Source organism: Leucopleurus acutus (assembly GCF_964270905.1).
Source record: "Leucopleurus acutus genome assembly, chromosome: 21".
Classification (NCBI taxonomy): domain Eukaryota; kingdom Metazoa; phylum Chordata; class Mammalia; order Artiodactyla; family Delphinidae; genus Leucopleurus; species Leucopleurus acutus.
The window spans coordinates 22,472,816-22,495,907 of NC_139163.1; the positions used below are offsets into that span (position 1 = coordinate 22,472,816).

The following is a 23,092-nucleotide window of genomic DNA, read 5'->3' on the forward strand; positions in this document are numbered from 1 at the left end:
GACCCAAATGGAAGAAAATCTGAGAGATGATAAAACCAGGTTATTAGTTAGTTATTCCTGAAATCACTTTGTAGTGTTGCTCTTTATATTGCCAGGATGAAACCTGAATTAAAAGTATTATAATAGAACCTTTTTTTATGGGTATATCTATATGTATTTTAAGAATAAAGATTGCTGTGAAATTTATATCCATCACCAAGAAACTAAGTAAGTCCTTACATTGAAAGGGACATTTTTGAAATTTTTGAAATTGTTAATCCTTGTTTGGAAATGGATGATGCTATCTTCAAGATCAGAGGAGAATTTTTTTTTTAAGTGAGTGTTCAGTATAATCAATGCCATAGAGAATTATTTTTATTATACATATCATTTTAATGCAAAGATTTGTTGTATGTCTTTAAAATAATTTTCTTTTGTTTAGTGGCTTGGTGCCTCTTCATAATGCTTGTTCATATGGACACTATGAAGTAGCTGAGCTCTTGGTAAGGCATGGGGCTTCTGTCAATGTGGCAGACTTATGGAAATTTACCCCTCTACATGAAGCAGCAGCTAAAGGAAAATATGAAATCTGCAAGCTCCTTTTAAAAGTATGTAATTTTTAAAATTATAAAGTAATTATATTTATTATTTGGTTAGGACATAAAATTACATCAGAGTAAATTATTCTATAATACAGTACAGTAAGTGCTGTAGAGACTGCTTCCATTCTCTATTTTAGGGGGATGTTTAAGTGTGATATCATGATACTCACGTAGCTTTGAGTAATGTCTGAAGTGCCTTTCTGAACTGACTTGATTATGTTGAGTCCATCACAGTTCAGCAAGGTAGGTTTTGGAAAGAGTTGAATTAGTTTGCATTGCTTATCTGATACTTACAGTATTAATATCAGAAAACATTTGTACGAGAAGAACCAAGTTTTTCCATCAAGTTTGATTTTTTCTTCTTACTAGCTATTTTATTATTGTTAACAAGCTCATTTCTAATTATTAAGCATTATTTAAACATTAAAGGATATGAAGTTAAATTAAAAGATGTGAAATTAATTAAAAGATGTGAAAAATTACTGGACATGTATTTATGTCATTTTCTTTTTTTTTTTTTTTTTTAAACTAGAGAAAAACTTGTCCTGGTTAAATATAAAATTCTTCTCCTGCAACTTTCATGGGATCAAGTATGTTCTTATGAGTTTTGAGAATAACACTGTATTTGATACTCATTTTTATTATCACTGGTTAGTAAGAAATAACTTCTAGGACAATGTGAATTCATTGTCTAGGTTGGTTATTCCAGATTTCTCCATTGGGCCTATAGCAGTCTGTGTCAGGCCTGTAATAAAGATTCTTGACTTTTATTGACCTTATTTCATAGGTATAGATGATTAAACTTTTAAAATCAAATTAACTGTTAATACATTTCTACCTAATTTCATGATAGGTTCTAAGACTTACAATGGAAATATTTTTAAATTACCAAACTTTCTTTTTATTGATTCCATTTGGAATTAAGTACTTTTTCCACCTGTGTGTCTTCCTCTTCTCACTTCATCAACACTGAATATCTCTATATAATTGAAATCTGGTCAACATTAATATCCAGGCCATGATTAAAAGGAAAAGTGATTTCTGAAGACAGCTTGGAGTCTGAGAAAGTATATGATACGAAAAGTAAAAGACACTCGACACCTTTCCCACTCACCATCACTGTTGATCCTGAGGCTTGGGGCTTTGGTTGGGAAGTATTGATAGTTAGAAAGCTGATCCAGTATATTGCTAAGTAGGAATTTTGCAAGAAAGACCAAATATTGCCTCTGTTTTTCACAATGTGTATAGAATCGATAATCTTTCTTTGGATGAGTGAAGGTGAAGTTAAAAATAAAGAAACAAAACGAAGATACTACAGAAAACACAAACCCCATTTGGTTATTTTGTAGCATGGAGCAGATCCGACTAAAAAGAACAGAGATGGAAATACACCTTTAGATTTGGTAAAAGAAGGAGACACAGATATTCAGGACTTACTGAGAGGAGACGCTGCTTTGTTGGATGCTGCCAAGAAGGGCTGCCTGGCAAGAGTGCAGAAGCTCTGTACCCCAGAGAATATCAACTGCCGAGACACCCAAGGCAGGAACTCAACCCCTCTGCACTTGGCAGGTACGCATCACCAGCACTTGCAAGGCTCACGAGCTTTCTTAGATGCCTAATACAGCTCGCCAGAAGATGAAAGAAATGCTGAGCATGAAGAGTGCTACTCAGAAAATGCTTGATTGATGTTATTTTAAATAATTTCTTATTATAAATTATGTAAATTTCTTATTGTAAATGTCTTATACTTAATTATGTGATAGTAGTGTAAAGCAAAAAGTATTAATGTTTTCTGGTCCTTATCATTTATATACATATTTTCCTTTTTCTTTTAAGCTGACATTTGCCTTTTCTCATTCTAACAGCAGGCTACAATAACCTGGAAGTAGCTGAATATCTTCTAGAGCACGGAGCAGATGTTAATGCCCAAGACAAAGGTGGTTTAATTCCTCTTCACAATGCAGCATCCTATGGGGTGAGCATGCTAAAGTTAAAGTCTAGAAAACTTCACTGATATTTACTACTTTGTTAAATGCATACCATGCATGCAATAAGTAGATATCTAACCAACAGCGTAATTTAGCACAGTTTTAATCTTACTATTCACAGTGTTTCTAGCCTTCTCAGGCATAACTATCTTTTGGCCAAGGACCATACTTTTTATAGCTTTTTGGTCTCTTCACATTATCTAGCACAATAATTGGTATGTAATGGCTGCTCAGTTAATATTTATTGATGTAGATAATAAATCTTAACTCTACCTTAAGTAGATTTTAGAAACTATGAAAGCCAGGAGGTTCCTCTGTAGGCATGGAAATTATGCTTGCTTATGTTTATCCTCAGCATCTTAGAAAGATTCAAGAAAATGGTTGAGCTATTGGTGTATATGGTTTCATAGAGTTCAGATGACTAGCTGAAACCCCACAGTGAAAGTCACAAATGATTCTTGCAAAGCCCTGTAACTGTAATCTGTAATCATCAGCTGAAAGAGGAAGAGGGTTGTATTCCAGTGCCTTGACATTTGTTGGACTGACTGCCTGGAAGTCACCAAGGCCCACTTTAGGTCTGATGAATCACACAGGAAGAAGATGAATGCTTTTGTGCTTGTCAGAATCCCTATTTGACTGTAAAGATGCACACGTGCCAGAATGTACATACTAGGGGCTCTCATAGATGGAATCATTATTGGTGAGGACAGTTTCTAGATTTGCAGAAGCCTGACAGACTATAAGTAAAAACTAATCACCATGATTTCCATATTCTCTTACTCTCTTCTCCCTTGCCCTTCATAATGAGAATATCTGCATCTCCTCATGCCGCCTCTCAAAGACCAGTATTTCAGGGACATGACATGTTTGAGTGGGAATAATCAAGGAAAGCAAACAATCTAGTTTCAAGTTGGACAGAAAGGAAAGAAAATTTTACTTCCAAGTGTGATGCTAATTGAAAGTTATCAGATTTAATAAATATATTATTAGTACTGAAATCCTCTTGAAACTTCTGTATTTGAAGTTATCTTTCCAAAGATAATTAATCCTTTATTAAAATCATTAGAATTTTCTTTTAGCCTTCTTTCATATAAAATTCTCAATTTCACTGTACTACGTGTATTTCTACTGAAGACCAGGCATGCTAAATATTTACTGCTAATATACTACATATACATGTGCGTATAATCCTTTTACCTTTGAGTTATAAGTATAGATATGTATCATTTGGAGAATAATGTCCAATATTTTTCTTAGCATGATCCTTCTCTCCATATCTCTAAGCCTCAGTTAAAAGTTTATCAGTTAAGAGTTTATAAAGCTGATGGGATCAGTGTCTTTTAACTTCTGTATAAATCTACTAATGAGTGAGGATAGGTGTAGGCAGTAGAATTATACTTCTTGACTTGATCTAGTAAAACATATACTGTCAACTGTGTAGACTATGTTGATCTATGTACTGTGTTTCCAGTATATCCCATACTTTGTGGATGTGGAAAAGTTCAGTCCTGTCAGTCTTTTCCTTTCATAGCTTTCATAGTTGTCACTGAGGATGAAGAAAGTAAAACTAAATTTTTAAGGTTTAAGTATTTTACCTTTTAATTCCCATTCTTCTGATGGGAAAGGTGTTGAGATTCTACTTATTACACATATGTGTCAATTTGTGACCAGTGTGAAAGAAAGAAAATTTATAGTGGTTCTCTTTTGTGGCTAAATATAATAAGGTAGAGTGCAGGACGGCCTTGTCTTTGTTCGTATTCCCTTGCAGCTATCTTGCCATTAGCTGAGGGAGTGTAATGCAGTCCGCCTCCTGACCAGAGGCCCGCTGTCCCGTTTTCATAAACTTATTTCACCATTATCCACAACTCCTGCTCTCCTCTTCTAACTCCAAGTGAGAAAGATCATGAGCATTTTTAGTTTCATTCTCTCTTTTTATGTTATCCTGCTTTTTATCACATCCCTACTGCTGAGCTCTTTGTAAATGAATGTAGCTTATGGAGGTAAAAATGAAGAGAAAGTTCTCCAGGCTGTGTAGAGGGCATTTGGTAGAGGTTTCAGTCAACCTGGTTCATCCCATCCTTCTACTAAAGAATGCTAATGAGCTAGACAGTATGTTTGTAGCAAGTACTTTTGCCTCAGTGTGTGGGTGGCTTTTTTGACTCACTCTAAAAATCCTTCTTGTATTAAACTTGGAAACTTAAAAATCAAATATCTGTGAGCTAATGACTATGTACTCTTACTCACTAAAACCTTTACTTTGATGGTTTCTTGACTTTTTTTGGTTACCATGTTTTTACCATATACAACATATACCCACCCTCCCACCCCCAGTAACATCTCATAGTGATTTTCAGTTGGCAGTAGGTAAGGTCATTCCCTCCATTGAGAATCTCTGCTCTATGAAATAATTTTATCTAATGCAATTTGTATATCATATAACCTGTTGTCAGTAACCACATCAAATCTGTATTTATCTCAGTCTCAATTAGTAGACTTAAAATAAGGACCAAGGTTAACCATGATATAAAAAATGTTTAAGCTACTTTATCTTACTTTAGCTAAGGGGTAGATATAATTATATTTTCATTATATCTAGACATATAAATCCATATGTCTTTCCAAAGCCCCTTTTTATTCATACAGCACATAAGCCTTGGCTGGATATTTTAATGAAATTATAGGGCTCTGTTAGGGTGGCAGAACACTGGTTATATAGTATTAATATCAATGATGCTTGGACTGGCCTGGCTGCATGGTGTATATGATGTACTGCCCTGAAGTGATAGTTTTGTGAAGGAGATTTTGGTGGCACTTTGTATGGAATAGAGGCTTCTATATTTAAGATAAGGCTATTGGTAGAGTAGTTTTAGGTATAGGGTTGCCCAGTGATCTCTGCTTAAATAGCTTTTCCCTGATATCATACTCTCTGCCATTTTCAACTTGTCAGGAAATGGCGCTTGTGTTTTAGTCTAGCAAGACCATGCAGGCAGATGTGGCGAAATGGAGACCTGAATTTGGAGTCTGAACCTCTGGGATCTAGTCTTTAATCTTTTCCTCCATAACCCACAAGTCTTCAGCAAGTGCCTTAATCTTTCTAATCTTCACTGTCCTCACTAGTAAAACTTAGATGCTGAGACCGTCTTTACAGGGTTATTGTGATAATTAGATAAGACCATGCATGTGGAAAGTGCATTCTGTCCAAATCCAAGGGAATACAGTTATTATGAGATAACTCGGTCCACACAGCCCTCATACTGGGCCGGTCAGAATAAGGTCTGTGTGTCACTTTTATATCTCACAGCCTTAGGAATTAGCTGTATGTTTGACCAGCTCAATATCAGTATTAAATAGATTAATTGACTTCAGTAATGGATAATGACTGGTAGCTGCAGATAAAATAATTGTGTGAGATATCTGAAATTACATAAAGTTACTTAAGCTGTTATTTATTGGTCATCATTCTTTGATACATATTTTACCTTTTTTCCTCTGGAGAGCTCAGTCAGCTCTCTGTGTGTCTTTGGGCCTTTTTATATAGAAAGAACTTACCACTTCAGTTTTTCCAAAAGGAGAAACAAAGACATAGTTTAAGAAGTTTAAATAAAAGTTACAGATTTCATGAGAGTATATATTAGTGGTAATGTGCATTATCCTGTTTAGTGTTTTTGTATTATAATGCCTTATATTATTTTTAATATACATTTACACAAGACAACTAATTTTTTTGCTCTTCAGTAGCTATAAAGCATTGATATTTATTTACCACACAGCATGTAGTTTTCTATTATCTCATAAGAGTAAATCAATTTGCTGAGTTTTCTCTCTCACATTTTTCATTTTTTAATGCTTTCTCTAAAATGTATAATGTTAGGGGGATTTCATGACATTATCGTACAATTAAATTGCTCTAACTGGAACCCAAACACGTTTCTCTTCTCCCTACTTCCCAACTTTCTAAAATTAAATTAGGGCCCTTGCAGTGTTTTTATGTTGCATTTGTCATTTAAAGCATTTTGTGTTGCAGCTGAATTTTGAAACCATATTAAGTTGACTCCTGGAAACGTTCCAGCAGAGTTCAATTCCTTTTCTAGACCTTCTAGTTCAATGCTTTGCTCTTATGTATTGTATAGGACTGAGCTGTAGCTTATTTATTGCATTTGTCACCCTTAAATTTCAGTTACTTTTTTTGCCCCAGTGGTGTGGCTGTTTAAAAGATTTAAGAATTGTGTTTTTAGTCTACTTGGGTAGCAGCATATTTCCTGTTTATTGCTGTTTCAGATGTTTGTCAGCAAATTTAATAAGCACGTAATTGGTTTCTCTAAGCATAAACTATAAATTTAATATAAAGAAAGTTTAATAATACATACCATATATATGATTCATTTTATACACACACACACATAATTTTCCTTGGACTATCTAATTTTGGAAGCCTATACAAATTAGTCTACCAAATTATATTATACTGCCAACACAAATGGAGTAGAATGAAACTAATCATCAGGAACCTAGTTTAAACACCCCATAACCTTACTGGGGAGAAGCTTGAAATTACTCCGTGCTTTTGGGTTAATTGAACAAAAATAGCTATTCTTTTCAACGTATATCCTTTGAATAAGGGAGATAAATCACTGGGGTCTGTTTTGTTTTAAGTGATTTTGATAGTGCTACAAATGTTACCTATTTTTATCATTTGTGTTAGAATCAATTTTATAATCATGATATACCTCATTCATAATCCCCAAAAGATCACAAAACATGGCCTGTTCTCAGAAGCCCTAGTCTGGTTATGCTCTTTGTTGTTGTTGTTGTTGTCTTTATATTGTCAGAGCAAATATGGAAGCTTTCTTAGAAGTTGTCTGATTTGTATTTTCCTCTCTTTTCTGAAATCACTTTTCCTAAAATTAACAAGTATTTGTATTATATTAAAAAAAAAACACCAAAAAATACTTTAATACTACCTCAGAAGAAGTACCTATTCTTTTTGAAGTGAGTGTCTTCAAGAGAGCAAAGAAAATATTAAGGAATTTTAAAGGAAAATTTGAAGAAACATGCCCTAAATTCTATCCTGGGATACTTCGGTCCTTACTTTCCCCATCTCTTCCCATTCTCATGAAATTCAGCTTCAGATAGGTATTCAGCAAATGTTTGGTTGGTGGGTGAGTCGGTAAGAGAGAGTAAGTGAATAAGTAAATGACCCCCTTATCTGTGCTCTGACCTTTTGTGTGAAACCATTTACAGGACATCATTACTTAGATATTGTACCTCAGAAACCACATACCCCAAGTGGACCTTCCTTATAGTTTCATTCCTAATTAACCTCTTGCTACTCAATTTCTGTTAATGCTTCCATCTACCTTTTTTTTTTTCTTAATCTTCTAGACCAAATTAAAAAAGAAAAAAGGCAGTCACCTTTGACTTTTTTTTTCATCTTTCTTCCTCTGTGGTTAATTTGTCTTTCTAAAACCTGATTTTTTTGCCTTCAGAATTTCTCAAATTTAGCTCTTCTTTTCCGTTCTTCTCTAACCATCACAGTTGAGGATCTTATCACCTCATGCCCAGGTTATTAGTTAATGCGTCTGCAGCTGACATTTCCTCCACCCCCTAAGTCATTTTGGCTCGACAGACTAATTTTTGTAAAATGTTTTGTTATGTTACTTTCCCAACGGCTGAAGAAAGAACATTGAGAATCTTTGAGATGAGTGTTTTCAATAAATAGATCAGGTTGCAATAGGTTAGAAAGAGAAATGGGAAGATAAAGAGAAGCAGTGGTTATAGGTTGCTGGTTTGAAAAGTTTGACAGACAGGTTAGCCCATTATTAGGAAACTTGGTGTGACAGGTAATAGTTTCATCTTATATGTTTATTTTTAAGATAGATCTGAATATAAGGCTGAATAAAAAAATTTTTAAGGCTCCCATGAAGAATTACAGGGTAACAGAATAATTGTGGAATTGATATTTTAGAGGAAGCAAGAAAAGATGAAGTCCAAAATACAGGTGGAAGGGTGCAATGAATATTCTTTTTTTATAGAAGAAACTTCTGTTAAGGATGAGAATAGAGATATAGAGGGAATGAAATGTTAAATAAAAACAAGTGTACCTGAAGGAGCTTTACCAAATAATCTCAATCTTACCTCTTGGCATCCCTTTGTTTTTCTTCAGCATGTGGACATTGCAGCGTTACTGATAAAATACAACACATGTGTAAATGCAACAGACAAGTGGGCATTTACTCCTCTTCACGAAGCAGCCCAAAAAGGCAGGACACAGCTCTGCGCCCTACTCCTGGCACATGGTGCAGATCCAACTATGAAGAACCAAGAAGGCCAGACACCTTTAGATCTGGCAACGGTAAGTCCTCATTTCAGAATATTTAGACTTGCTTGTTATACTTTCAGAAATGACAGTAAATTCCAGGGCTTAACAGGTTTACCTCTAGTGGTGCATATATCTCTTGGAAGAAGAACAAATTTCCTTCCTTATGAATTTTTTTAAGTTCTCATTTTTAGATAATTTAAAACTATTAAGGCAAACTAAGCAGTAAGTTAATTTTTTTTGCCATACTTAACTTGGAGGGAAAACATGAATCATAGAAAAACTTGTATATAGATTGTATTCGTAAAATATCTTAACACCTTCTACTTTGGCTTATTATTCTAGAGCATCTGATGTTCATGGTAATTTACCTGAGGGGGGTGAGATAGTCAAAGAAAAAATTATCTTCTAAGCAGTATATCATTCTTCTGAAGATGGAAAAGTAAACTGATATACTGTAGAAATAGTTTCAAAATCAATAATTAAATTTTTGTGGTTAAATGATATTTAACATATCATTTAAACATCATTTAAACATTTAACATAACATTTAAACAAAAAGATGTAAAGAAACATCTTTCCTGAATTTTCTGGAAATCAGGGAGTTACTGTATGGTCACATAATTTAGAATTTTTTAACCAAAAAACTTTTCTAAGCCCCATTCTGTTTTATATATCTGTTGCTGAGTAACAGTTTTCAAAACACTTAGTAGCTTAACCAAAACCAAGTGAGTGGCTAGTACAGTGCCACTCACAGTTATAATTCCTCGCAGTCCTCTGGGTTGACTGGGCTCAGCTAGGCTGTTCTGCTGTTCTGCCAGCTCCCTTTAGCTGGGAGCTCAGCTGAGGCTGCAGCATCTCAGATGGCCTTAAATCCTACAGTACCTCTCTCTGCGTAGTATTTCACACTCAGTGGTCTAGTTCGAATTTCTTTACAGCATGGGAGGATGACTTCTAAGAGAAAAAAAGTAGAAACTGCCAATCCTTTTAAAGCCTGGCTCAAAAGCCTCAGAACATCACTTCCTCTACATTCTATTGGTCACAGAAACTCATAGGCAACCCAGATTCCAGGGAAGGGAGGTGCCACCTCTGATGGAAGGAGAGGCACAGATGTACATGGAAGTAAGAATTGATAGCTGGCTCTCTTTGGGGACAATCTCCCACATACTCTAACAACAGTTGTGCCTAGCAGACTGTAGAGTTCGTGAATAAGCTAGCCAAAATAAGTGCTGTCCCTTTAAAGTTTCACCAGATTTTAATTGTACATTAAATTATTAAGTATGCACTAAATAACTGAACAAAAATTATTGTAGTTGTTAAGCATAAACAACACATACTATGTATGGAAACTCCTTCTAAAGAAGAGATGATTGAGAATCAGCATTCTAAAATGTGCTCCTTTTTAGATGAAAGATGAAATATTTTATTTTTTTAACTCTATTCAAATCTTTGTTAATTTACATGTCCTTTGAATACATGTGTAATAAGTATGAACAATTGTGTGCACACTTTTCATTTAGTGTTAAAAAGTATTTCTAGGAGTCAACATAGTTCACATTCTTGGATTTTTTTCACAGTTAACTTTTTTCTGTGTGTGCGGTGAGAATACTTAAGATCTACTCTCAGCAAATTTCAAGAATATAGTACAGTACTTATTAACTATAGTCACCAAGCTGCACATTAGATCTTCAAAAGATGAAATATTTTTTTAAAATTGTATAGTTTCTCCATTCTACCTATTGAAACTACTGGGACTCTTTGGAGCTGTGGATCAGAGAAGGAAGGAGGAAGGAATGATCAAAACCCAATAGGGAATAATGGAGTATTCATTAAAGAAAAAATCCACTAAGCATTTTGTCCTTAGTGAGAAACTTACTGTTTTAAAACGTAATTTTTTTGTGTTATTTTATTTTATTTATTTATTTTTTTAGGCTGACGATATCAGAGCTTTGCTGATAGACGCCATGCCCCCAGAGGCCTTACCTACCTGTTTTAAACCTCAGGCTACTGTAGTGAGTGCCTCTCTGATCTCACCAGCATCCACCCCCTCCTGCCTGTCTGCTGCTAGCAGCATAGACAACCTCGCCGGCCCCTTAGCAGAATTGGCAGTAGGAGGAGCGTCTAACGCTGGGGATGGCGCAGCAGGCACAGAAAGGAAGGAAGGAGAAGGCAAGTACACCTGTGAACGCGTATTGGTTTTGCGGTTTTAAGTGAACAGATTCACTTTTCTATTGGTAGTTATTGAACACCTCACTTAAAGACATCCTGTCTGTAAGTTTTCATGTACACAACAGCTTATAAGAAATATGTCTTCGTAGAATGAATTCTTTGGCATCTACTTTGTTCTTACTTATGTATATCCCAGTATATCCTTTTCCAACCATAGTATCTTATTGAACTGAGTGAGTCTTATTACTGAAATTATATCAGAAAAATACTGAGAGATTATGTAAGAAATGAAAACTGAAACAATAGCTGATAAATGAAAGCTGAAACAATAGCTGATAAATTTGGATTTTTTAATTCCACTGTTAAATATTTCACTAAAAGCATTATATTATGCTTTATAATATTAATATAAGTACTACTGATAAGATAAACTCTGCTTTTATTTCCCCATCAAATTCAGAGATAACTTGAAGTAAAATCATCTGCACAGCCAAGGGTGTCATAGAGCCGCGGCTTTAAATAAATACTGGAACTTCCTTTAGATTGATAAACTTCTTTCTGAAAAACTTTAACGTATGTCTGTTTTAGTTGCTGGTCTTGACATGAATATTAGCCAATTCCTGAAAAGCCTTGGTCTTGAACACCTTCGGGACATCTTTGAAACAGAACAGGTAAGCTCTCATATATAGTTGAGTCTTTTTAATTTAATATTAAGAGTTATTAATTGCCACTTGTTCTTTCTTTTTCTGCTTCTTCGCTGCTCTTTTAAAACTCAAAACAAATTTCTGAAAAAGCTAGAGGAATCTAGTATTTTATGCTTCTTTCCAAAATTGTCTAACAGATGATTAGAGTCTGTTATTTTGTTGTATCTTTATAAGCAGTCTGGCTCAATATGTTTTATTACATATCAAAACAGGCCATGAAACCCCTGCAAAAGAATGTTTTCAAAATCTTTCCTCATTATTTTGTTTCCAAAAAGTGTTAGCCATTGTTCATCTCATTTTATTACTAATGTGACTAGACTCCACTTAAAACTAGTGAGAAATTTTTATGTTAACTATTTAGCAAAATCTTCATGAAGCAGTTATCCATTACTGGATAGCAAAATAATTCTTGGGCAAGTGTACATTTTAAAAATTGCTTCTTTATGAAGTTTCCATTGCCTAGTTGGAGCCTAAAATAATGCTGAACCAAAACTTGGCCATATGCTTATAGACTTAGCCTATTTTCAGATATATCTGAAATGGCTGTGAAGGTCTTAGTATGAAGTCATCATTAGGGTGTTTATGAATTAAGATCCTTCTGTTTGTCATTCTGTTTTTCTACAGGATAATGAGTTTTTAACTTATCACTGTATGATTTTATTACCATTAACTATCAAATAATAAATTCCTGAGTTTGACTTGACTGTTACTAATACACACAGCATCTTAGAGTGGGAAAGATCTCTAGAGGTCACTGAGTCATTCTCCCAGATGTGGGAATTACCCTTTTTATATCCATGTGGGACAATAACTTGTTACAATTTGGGCAGGTATGATAAAATGCTTGTAATTTAAAGTACACCCAAATCTGCCCCATGTATAATCTATTAATCTTATGTTTACATTTTACCCTATTTTGCACAGAAATCTAACCTCTGGTCTACATATTAGACTAGCATTAGTTTCATAGGGCTGCCATAACAATTTCCCACAAATCTGTGGCTTAAACAACAGAAATTTATTCCCTCACAGTTCTGGAGGCCTGAAGTTCAAAGTCAAGGTGTCGGCAGGGCTGCACTCCCTACAGAGGCTCTAGGGGAGAATCTGCCCCATGCCTCTGCCAGCTTCTAGGCCCTTTGGCTTCTGGCCACATCCTTCCAATCTCTGCTTCTATCTTCACCGTGCCTTCTCTGTGTCTGTCTTCTCTTCTGTGTGTCTTTTGTAAGGACACTTGCATTGAGTTTAAGGCCTCCCCATATAGTCCTAGATGATCTCCTTATCTCAAGATCCTTAACTGAATTTACATTTGCAAAGATGTAAAAAAAGTTTTTCAAAAAAGATTCTTTGCAAGTTCTGGGGATTAGAACATGGACATATCTTTTTGAGGCCACCATTCAGCTCACTACAACATAATATAGCCCTTCTTATATTTCTAAGACCTAGTCAACTTATCGTGGATTTACCCTTCCAACCAACCACCCACCCACCCACCCTTACAGAGTTTCTCCTAATTTAACATAAATTCACCTTCTTTTTCAGTTATTCTTTAAATGGATATAGTGTCCAAATTCTTCACTGGCCTCTTTGCCCCATCTGATTTCTTTGTTAGGCATATAGTCAGTTTAGAGTTAATTAAAAGCTCCAGGTCTTTTTCATATCAATTATGATGTTAAGATTTTCTAATGTCTTTTTTTTTTTAGCTGAATTTCTTCATATTATATATTGTAGTTGATCTTTAATGCTCTTGATGATCAAAACAGTTGGGTAGAAATAGCACTGGACTAAAAGAAGACCTTGATTCTGATTAAGGCATTTAACCTATCACTTGCCTTACCTGTAAAATATAATAATACTTTCAAAAGTCCAGATAGTTAAAATTCCCAGTCAGATGCTTCTGTGCCAGTTTTTAAAATATACTTTAATGAAACATCAGTTGTATCTTCTGTCTGGTGGGGAGGACTTCATAAACTGCTATAATAATTTCCTTTTCCTTTAAGCTGCACCTGCCATTGATTCACCCTCTGGTTTGGAGATTTCTTATGAGAATAGCCTAAACAGTAAGACTCCTTTTCCTTTATCCTTCCCTTGAAGGTATTAAAGCTGTTTTAGAAGCAGTATCCTCTGCTAAAGCCATATTCCAGCCATCTCCCTTCTTCCCAAATCATATCCACAATAACTGTGAAATTTCACATATCTTTGCTTAATAAAAACAGACGCTAATTCAAATAATTCCAGTTAACCGTTTTTCAAGAGTTCAGTTTCTATTCTTTTAATCAGTTCGCATCATAATTTTATGTTTTCTTTTTTCTGTTTTACTTTATATATTCTCTTTTATAGTAACTGATTTCCTGTGGCCTGGTTATCTCACTTTATTGATTTTAATAGTTTAATAGTTTAGTCTTAACAGTTGGTCCTTTTGACAGCTTATCCTGGTTTCATCAGTTTCATTGTTATCTTTTTCACTTCAGTTTTGTTCTGAGTAAATGGTTCCATTGATTTTCCTTTTGCCAGAATAATTTCTGTATCTTTTTTTTTTATCAATATGTTGACTCTTCCATTTAATGTCTATTACCTAGCATAGCTCTTTCCTCCAGACAAATGATATCACCATTCATTGTGTTGAACTCTGTGTGACTGTCTTTTGGCCCAGTCTTCAAGCAGTTAAAGTTTTATTTTGACTACAATTGTTACTTGACTAGCCTTTAGTTATAGAGTAATACCTTCTGTAACCCTTTCCATAACTTACCCAGAGGATTTTCTGCCATTAACATTCTATGTCAGTCTGGTAATATATGATGAGGGCCAGGTATTTGTGAGGTGAGGCAAAGTGTTAGGGTGTATGTATTGTAGCCATTTAGTTCATGTCTATTGAGCTGAAGGCAGAGTCGTCCTGTTTTCCTGAGATGCTTTGACACATAATATCTTATTGCCTCTGTTCCTACTGATAGATTCTTCTCTCTCAGTGGAGTGGGGAACATAGTTCTTTTATTTCTGGTTCCAGGGAAACTTCCTTCAGAGCATCATAGCCTCACCTCTTACCTTCACAGTTATTCTCTCTGAAGTCTCTTAACTAACTTGACTTGTTTGTCGTACATACTTTGCTAGTTCTATATTAAATAATATATACCTATGTCCTTTATAGTTAGTTAAGTATAGTACCAGTGTCACTCTGGCCCTTCCTCTATAACATAGCTTCCTGACTAGAATACTTTTTCTGTGGGAAAGACTGATTTGATTTACATTGCAATTCCTGAAACATAAATGCCGTGACTTGGAAGATTCCTTGTGAACATATTTATGGTCCACATATATATTTTCATGAAAAGTGACCATATAAATTTTTACTTCAGAATCTAAAGACAAAGGAATGGACTCAAGAAATTCATTATGAACATGATTGTAAAGTTAGTTCTAATTACTGTTACTCTAGCCTGCAATCTTTTAAGCCCAAGTAAAAGAAAGGCCTTTTTCATTAAAACTCCAATTCTTCTCACTCCACCCCAGAGAAAATGAATAAATCTTAGAAACAAGAGGCAGCCCTTCTTAAAGTAACACTCTTGAAGTGACATTTGCTTTATGTGCAAGATGACTTAGCTGATACATGGATAATATTTATTTTAAAGGTTATAATTTGGTTTTAACGTGTGCTAACTATAAATAACTGGCCCAACAAACTTGTAAGTTCCTGGATGTAACTAAGTTAAGGTTTTGTGTTTTTTTAAAGTGAGTTAATTTAAAGATAATTTCCAGAAAAATATTTCTAGCAGTATAAAAGCCTTGAATCTTGGAGAAACATACCTAAAATCCAACTAGCCTGTTTTACTTCCAATTATTTCCATTTCTTTTATTAACACAATAATCTCATATTCACTCAGCTTCAGAATTTTGGAATAATCTTTACCCCCATTCTTTTTTTTTTCTCTAACCGTTTCTATTTACCAGGCCCTGTCACCTGTCCCTTTGAAATTGCTCTCCGATTCATCCCTTCCAGTCCGCTCCACCCTGTCGTCATCTTGTTCACAGTCACTTTCCCTTCCAGATCTGCCCTTCATACTGCCATCCTCCTGAAAGACACCTTTGTGTTGCTCTGCTGAAAAGGTGTTCTTGGACATTTTGGACACTGTCTTAACTTGGTGTGTAAAGCCCATTAGATCTGCTTTTATCCTGCTGCTCTGTCCATCCCTTCTTTTATTCCTGTATATACATTATACGCTAATCATTATGAACTTTATTGCTAGAGTCTCTCAAATGTTCTGTAGTCCCTCACTTGATTTTCCTTTTGCACATGGTCTTCCATTTGTCTTAAACACCCTTCCCTTCTTCCTCTGCCTAAGTCCTCTTCCTTAGCTGAATTATTACTTTCTTCTAAGAACCTTTCCTGATCCCCTTCCTAGTCCTTTCTTTGTTCCCTCCCCTACTTGTAGCCTCAAGCCAGTAAGTAATCTTCCTAAGAGTTCCCATAGGGGTTCCTCCAAAACATTTAGCAACCTTTACCAAATATTTGTGTTTACCTTTTATCTCCTTGGCAGCGGAAATAGCGTGATCTGTAGTGGTAGGATTCTGTTTGTTCCCTGGCTCCACTCTTTTACTACCAATTTGGACCAGTTATTTACCTTTCTGGGCTGAAGTGGGTTGTTTTAGAATTAAATGAAATGTTTAATTAGTTACTTTTTTGGAAATATCTAGCATACAGAAGGTACTCATTAAATATATTATGTATGAATGAATGATTAGTGAACATAAATCTAAATTCTTTAGCTTGTCATTTAAGGTTTTCCAGTTGCCAATTCCAATAAATATGAGGACAAATAGGGTAGCACGTAACTCAAAGCAACTAATTTTAATGTTTAGTTATGTTAGCTTTTTAGTCATCCTTTTTAAGAAAAATAAGCAAGAGGAAAGACAAGTATGGCAATACATTTCAGCTCTTCTGTGTAGTATTTTCATGGCTTCACTGTGCCTTAATTTTCTCATAAGGACGGTAATAGTATTTCATGAGTCATTGTGAGTATTAAATGAGGTATTCATTTCATTCACGATTGGAGCTATATATAATGAACAAATGTATCAAATGTTCTCCATTTCTTCTCTAGAAGCTAATACTATGTTTTGCTGGCCTGGTTTCTGCTTCTTTCAGACATACACTATATGTATCAATTCAGAAAAGCTAAGGACTCTTTAAATTGAAGCTACCACATAGATATGAGATCCTGTTTTTATGTCAACCTTATGTGAAGTTTAGAAGGAGAAAAGAATGGAATATCAGTAAAGTAGTAAACCTTGTGCATGGTTTCCAAATTATATTAAAATCACATCTAGCTAAAAATGTAAAGACTCCTATTATGTTGTGATCTATTCCATCTCAAAGATGCATATTTCAAAACTGTTGCTTTTTAAAAGCTCTGCTGAAAACTTCCTTTGGGTGATTGGAAGTGAACTGCCCATTTTGTGCAATGGAGCGATTATTTCTTAAATGGCCACTTAGGAGCAATAAAGTAAATTATTTCCAAGAATGAATGATGTATGCTTTTTGCACTGAGGAGATCGGACTCATTATATAGTATTTCATTTTGACAATAAAAACCATCAGAGCTCCAGGCCTAATATGTTAGTTTTTTAAAATGCTATGTGCAAGGATAAAGGTAGAGAGAGCTATGGATAGATAAAAATATCTTGTTTGAGTGGGAAAAAGAGTGTCTCTCAAAGGATTTCTCCGTTTCCAGAGGAAAGAGAAAATCAATGGCTAATCTTGTGGAGTAGTATTTGGACTGTCAGAGGGGCCAGCTTCTTCTGAGCTGAAAATTGCAGTTCATCCCTCAAGAAATGTGGCCGCCCAGGACTTCACCCTGTGCCTTCAGAGCACTGCCACTGGGTGACGCTAGAGTCACAGTTCCTTTTAGTCAGCAAAGGAATCTGGTAATTTTGAGTCGTGGCAGCTAACCATCTCCATCTACAGGGACGAATAACCAAAAATTTAAAACCATTGTTCTGTACAAAAATAGAATGTATGTTAGGCTTCAGGGATTGTTAGATCTGAGAATTTAGAAGAGACCTTAAAAACCATCTATCTACTCTCTTTTTTCTTCTCCAAGTTGGAATTCTTTATATAGTTTCTATATAAAACGGTCTGTAATCTAACTAAATACTTGTGATATAAATCTTACTACTTTCTAAAGCAGCCTTTTCCATGCTCGGATACTTCTTAGCACTAGGAAGTTCCTTCTTATTTTTATATAAATGCTACTTCCCTAAAGCTTCTCCTGTTTCATTATGCTGAACACCTCTCCCGTTCCCTACCATTCACCTCTACTACCTTCTGGATGTTGGGATCTGGTATTTCCCCATTTTCAGGCTACTGGTTGTTCCCTCTTATATCTTGAGGCAAGCAAAATGTGGCAGAATTAAATAATCAAAAGGAAAAATAGCAATGACCATTTTCTACTTCTATAGCATTATTTCTCCCATTTTAATTCTCCACTGACTGAAAGCAAATTAGGGAGTATTTCAAGTGAGCAAAAAGCTGATAAGTTTATGGGGGCAACTTTAAGAAGATTATCAGTTCATGCTTATAAAGGAAACAGAAGAATTTTCTTAATTTGACTGGATGCTATAGCATTGAAGCAAATGGAAAAGTTTTCATCGTCTGAGGAACTGTTAAAGATGTAGCAATTAATTTTGACTCGTTTTTCAGATTACACTAGATGTGTTGGCCGATATGGGCCATGAAGAGTTGAAAGAAATAGGCATCAATGCATACGGACACCGCCATAAATTAATCAAGGGAGTAGAAAGACTCTTAGGTGGACAGCAAGGTAAGCTATTAAAAAATAAATAGATTTCAGAAATTAGTGGTACAAGGTAAGTGTCCAGGCTGGCATTTGCTCGGGTGGCCTGACCCCAGAGCTCGTGCACTCAGCTGGGGTGGCACCTCCTGCCTCCCCGTCTCCATCCTTGACCTCGCTCTCCCTCTAGTTGCTTTAGCTAGAAATCAGAGTCACTCTTCCCTCTTCCCCAACACTTTGTATCCTAAATATCTCTGGAATCTGTGCTTCTGTCCTTTCCCACTGCTGTCACCTAATCCCTATCACTGTCATCTCTCTCCTGGACTCTCACAACCACCTTCCAGCTTATCTCTGGCAGTCACCTTTGCCACCCCTCTGGTACCTTCCCTACACTGTAACCAGAAGACACTTTTCAAAATGACTATATGATCATATCATTCCAGGGCTTAAAACCCTTCAATAGAACACTGTTGCTTTTAGGATAAAATCAGATGTTCATAGCATGGCTTTTCATAATCTGACCTTTCTCTCTTACCTTATCTTGTGTCTTTTCCCCTCCCTCACAACTGTCAGCTCAGTCTTTTTCCATTGTACTTTGCTGTTACACGCCTATCTTTCTCCTTTGTGTGCCTCCCTGTTCTCTGTTTGTTAGAAGTGCTTTCGCTATACGAAAGCAAAGGGAGAGAAAGAAAACAACTTGAATTAGTCATTTAGTCTGCGGAGGTAATAAAATTGCAAGAGTGACATGAAACTAAATGTTAACAGATGTTGAGCTTGAGTCTTGCTTATTTGTACTAAATCAACACGGGTAATGAAATTAACAAGAACAATGTATTTTAAACTTATTATAAGTGACCATTTCAAGTCATCTCACAGATAATAATTCTTTTAGAGGATAATTCTTATATTTTAGACCACACTACATTGTAATCACACTGTGTTTTCTTTTGTATCAGCATCATGTATGTTCATGATTGAGTTCAGTTCAACAAATAATTGTTGAGCCTGCTGTGTGTATGTACAAGGACCTCTGTAAGAACAGATCAAATTGATCACCAAACACATCTCCATTTCTTCTCTTGTCTTTGGATGTACTCGCTTAATACAACCTTATATATTAGGTTCAAATTGCACATACATTAGACTTGTTCCAAAATATCTATTATTTATGACAAGTGTTCCCCAAAATAGAGGCTAAAGAGTGTGGACCTTTGTTTAATATGTTAATTTTTCTCTCCTGCAGGCACCAATCCTTATTTGACTTTTCACTGTGTTAATCAGGGAACTATTTTGCTGGATCTTGCTCCAGAAGATAAAGAATATCAGTCAGTAGAAGAAGAGGTAATTGTACATGAAAATTTTTAATTATCTTTTCCTGAAATCTGTACTGAGTCTTAGACTCATCAGTGACACAATATAATAGAATTGAACTTTTGAAAACAATAGGAGGAATGTCTTCAGAATTACACACTGGCGTATTTTCAGAAAGTTACTCTCTTTTGTTCTATAGATGCAAAGTACAATTCGCGAACACAGAGATGGTGGTAATGCTGGTGGCATCTTCAACAGATACAATGTCATTCGAGTGAGTTTTTAAAATTTCAGGGTGAAAATTGGATTGCACAGCTTGCCTGAATATCAAACATAGGCTGGGGCAGCTGGCGTTAGTGAGGCAAACATGGCGATAAGACTCCCAGCTCACCCACTAATTTGGACCATAGCTGACAGTAATTTCTGTTATGACTATTTCAAAGTAGCATTAAAGGCCTGGATTTTCAATCAATTTAATTGAGTCAGTGTTTATATCAGTATGCATGTATCTCTTAATCTCAGTATCTTATTTATAACATGGAATAAATGACTGCCATATGCTTTTTTTCAGAGGGATGTCATGAAGATGAATAAAATCAATTGAGAACTGGGTTAACCCTTTGGGTTAATGGACCTATTGAAATTACACCAGTGCACATCAGAATTACCTGGGGAGCTTTTTGAAAGTACAGATTTATAAGCCCCTGTATCCTGAAATTCAATAAGTCCTCAGTTGATTTTGAGGTATAGCTAGGTATGGTGCAGAATAACAAACAAAAACTGTAGCTGAAACTTACGTTACTAAAAGCCAGAGTATTAACTGAATTACACTGGCCTGGCAACTTTATCGTTTTTAAATAATGTTTTAAGCAAACAAAACATAAAACAAAAATTGAACCTCCCTAAAGGAAAACATACTTCTTATTTTAAATCATAAACTACCAATTAATAAACATTTCACTAATTCACTTCTTTCTTCCTCATCCTTAAAGATTCAAAAAGTTGTCAACAAGAAGTTGAGAGAGCGATTCTGTCACAGACAGAAGGAAGTGTCTGAGGAGAATCACAACCACCATAACGAGCGCATGTTATTTCACGGTGAGTGTCCCGACAGTCATTATCTCTCTGGGCGTTTGCAAACTCCAGTAGGGTGAAAAGCCTGTGTTACTGACTATATTAGTGTTGTGTTAAAAATGGTTTGTTCTGATTTTTTTTTTTAACTACATGTTGGTACCAGCTTTCTAATGCATTACATGTTAGTACAGGCTTTCCAAGGCATGTACAGTGAAAATCATTTATCTGAAATTGTCTCAGAACTTAAATTGCACACTGAGCCATCTAGATAGTGAAATACTCTTTTTGTTGTAGTTTAGCATAATTGTTTTAGTTTATTAGATTATCTGTTTTTGCTTAAAGTAGGACTGGGTGTAAAATAATCTGTATCTTCAAAGCCACGTTGTACTTCGCTATCTAAAATCTCATGCCGTCTGCAAAATCCATATGACACCCTTGCTGGGTGAACACTATGGGTCCCTGATAAGATTCTAGTACATGATAATAATTTATGTAAGTAGACCATCTTACAAAATAAACTTTTCATTTAGGCGTTATTAATTAGTATTAATCTGCCAGGTGCAAATAGTATGCAGCTAATTGAGAGTCTAGAAAAGTGCTCGAAACTGATCTTTCTGTCTTTATATTTTTAGGTTCTCCTTTCATTAATGCCATTATTCATAAAGGGTTTGATGAGCGACATGCATATATAGGAGGAATGTTTGGTGCCGGGATTTATTTTGCTGAAAACTCTTCTAAAAGCAACCAGTACGTTTACGGAATTGGGGGAGGAACAGGCTGCCCCACGCACAAAGACCGGTCATGTTACATATGTCACAGGTGAGCATCTTGCCTTTTGTGTAATGGTTGCTGTCCTCAAGTCATGAACCAGATTGGTTTCTCAGGCTCTGCAGAAGTCACAGGTCATCCTCAGTCTTACTCCTAATGAGTCAGACTGTTTTGGGGTTGGATAGTAATAGCTGATCAGCCCCTGCCCCAGTAGGAGTAGTGACAACAGAGCTGACAGCAGCGGTAAAAGCTAGTCATAGGTTACAGTGAAGCTCCCTCCATTTTGGCTTTCTCCCTGGGTTCCAATTTCCTTGCTTCAGATTCAGAACAAGGTTGAGAATTATTTCTGGAGAACAAAGAACCTCTAGCTTCAGTCACATTTGAACTAAAGTCACATTTGAACTGAAGCACATAACTTCTATAAACAAGTAGAACCTTTAATTTGCTGACTTTGCTAGTGATATTTTAAGGCAGGGTATATAATTAGTTAGAAGTCCAACCTCAGAATATAACTTTGGAATTAATAGTAAACAAATGAATATTAGCTTTTTAAATGGGATTTTGAAACTCAGAAATTTGAGAGAATGTTATAAACTCTCAGAAGTCAGTGAAAAAAATACCATTCCCTTTCCTGTCATTGGAAAAGGTACAAAAAGAATTGTGCTGTACAAAGATTGCAACTTATTGCATTTCTCTTTAGATTAACCAGCTGCATTATTTTTGCAAAGTCAAGTTAGTAAGATACCTTGTAATCCAGTTGAAACCTCAGAAAGACCCATATAACCATGAAGTTCATTATAGTTGTTCACCTTAAAACTTCTCTCTCTCAGTTTCGTTGTGAAAAAAATTGTAGCCATCAGCAGTTCTAGGACAGATGCCCTATGTCCAGAAGAAAACTTCTTTCTATTAAGGTCGCTGTGGTTAATAACACATAAAAATTCCCAGGGATATATAATTGCAGAAATTTCCCTTTGTTGCTTCAAACCTAACTCCTAAATAACAGTAAAAGTGAACGTAGATGTGGATTAACAGTTGCTTATTAAAATTAGACACACATGTTTATGTCTTGGCCAGGATTTCCTAGAAAACAGAGCCTGAAGCAAAAGCTTATGAACTAGCACTTTCCTGGCAAGTGCGACCTCAGGGAAGCGGGAGTGAGGGCAAGGAAGTGAGGCGGAGAAAGAGGCGGAGCAAAGACCGGGAGGGGCACCGGTGAGCTGGCCACGGTCTCATAACCAGCGCAGTCGGTTGCTCAGTCCGTGAGACCTGGACTCATACGGTCTGAACTGTTACATCTCAGAGCAGTACATCATGGGGGAAGAGAGCTGAATTTATGTGCTGGCGCCTGTCTTGCGCTGGTCAGCGTTTGCCCCACAGGGCGTTGGTGTCCCACCTTGGG

General features: G+C 35.7%; 1 protein-coding gene across 2 annotated transcripts in view; it reads left to right on the top strand.

Moving 5' to 3' along the window:
* TNKS (tankyrase) overlaps positions 1-23,092 on the top strand; it is a 173,550-nt gene that overhangs the window by 138,858 nt on the left and 11,600 nt on the right. The window contains exons 15-25 of one of the 2 annotated variants that reach the window (XM_082863818.1): positions 422-587; positions 1,931-2,150; positions 2,447-2,556; positions 8,733-8,921; positions 10,817-11,054; positions 11,643-11,725; positions 18,450-18,570; positions 19,784-19,881; positions 20,051-20,125; positions 20,844-20,949; positions 21,558-21,744. In XM_082863818.1, the coding sequence (XP_082719944.1) occupies positions 422-587; positions 1,931-2,150; positions 2,447-2,556; positions 8,733-8,921; positions 10,817-11,054; positions 11,643-11,725; positions 18,450-18,570; positions 19,784-19,881; positions 20,051-20,125; positions 20,844-20,949; positions 21,558-21,744 (1,593 nt within the window). Of the gene's footprint in view, positions 1-421; positions 588-1,930; positions 2,151-2,446; positions 2,557-8,732; positions 8,922-10,816; positions 11,055-11,642; positions 11,726-18,449; positions 18,571-19,783; positions 19,882-20,050; positions 20,950-21,557; positions 21,745-23,092 lie in introns of those variants that run through there. The other variant, XM_082863819.1, reaches the window with a different exon arrangement.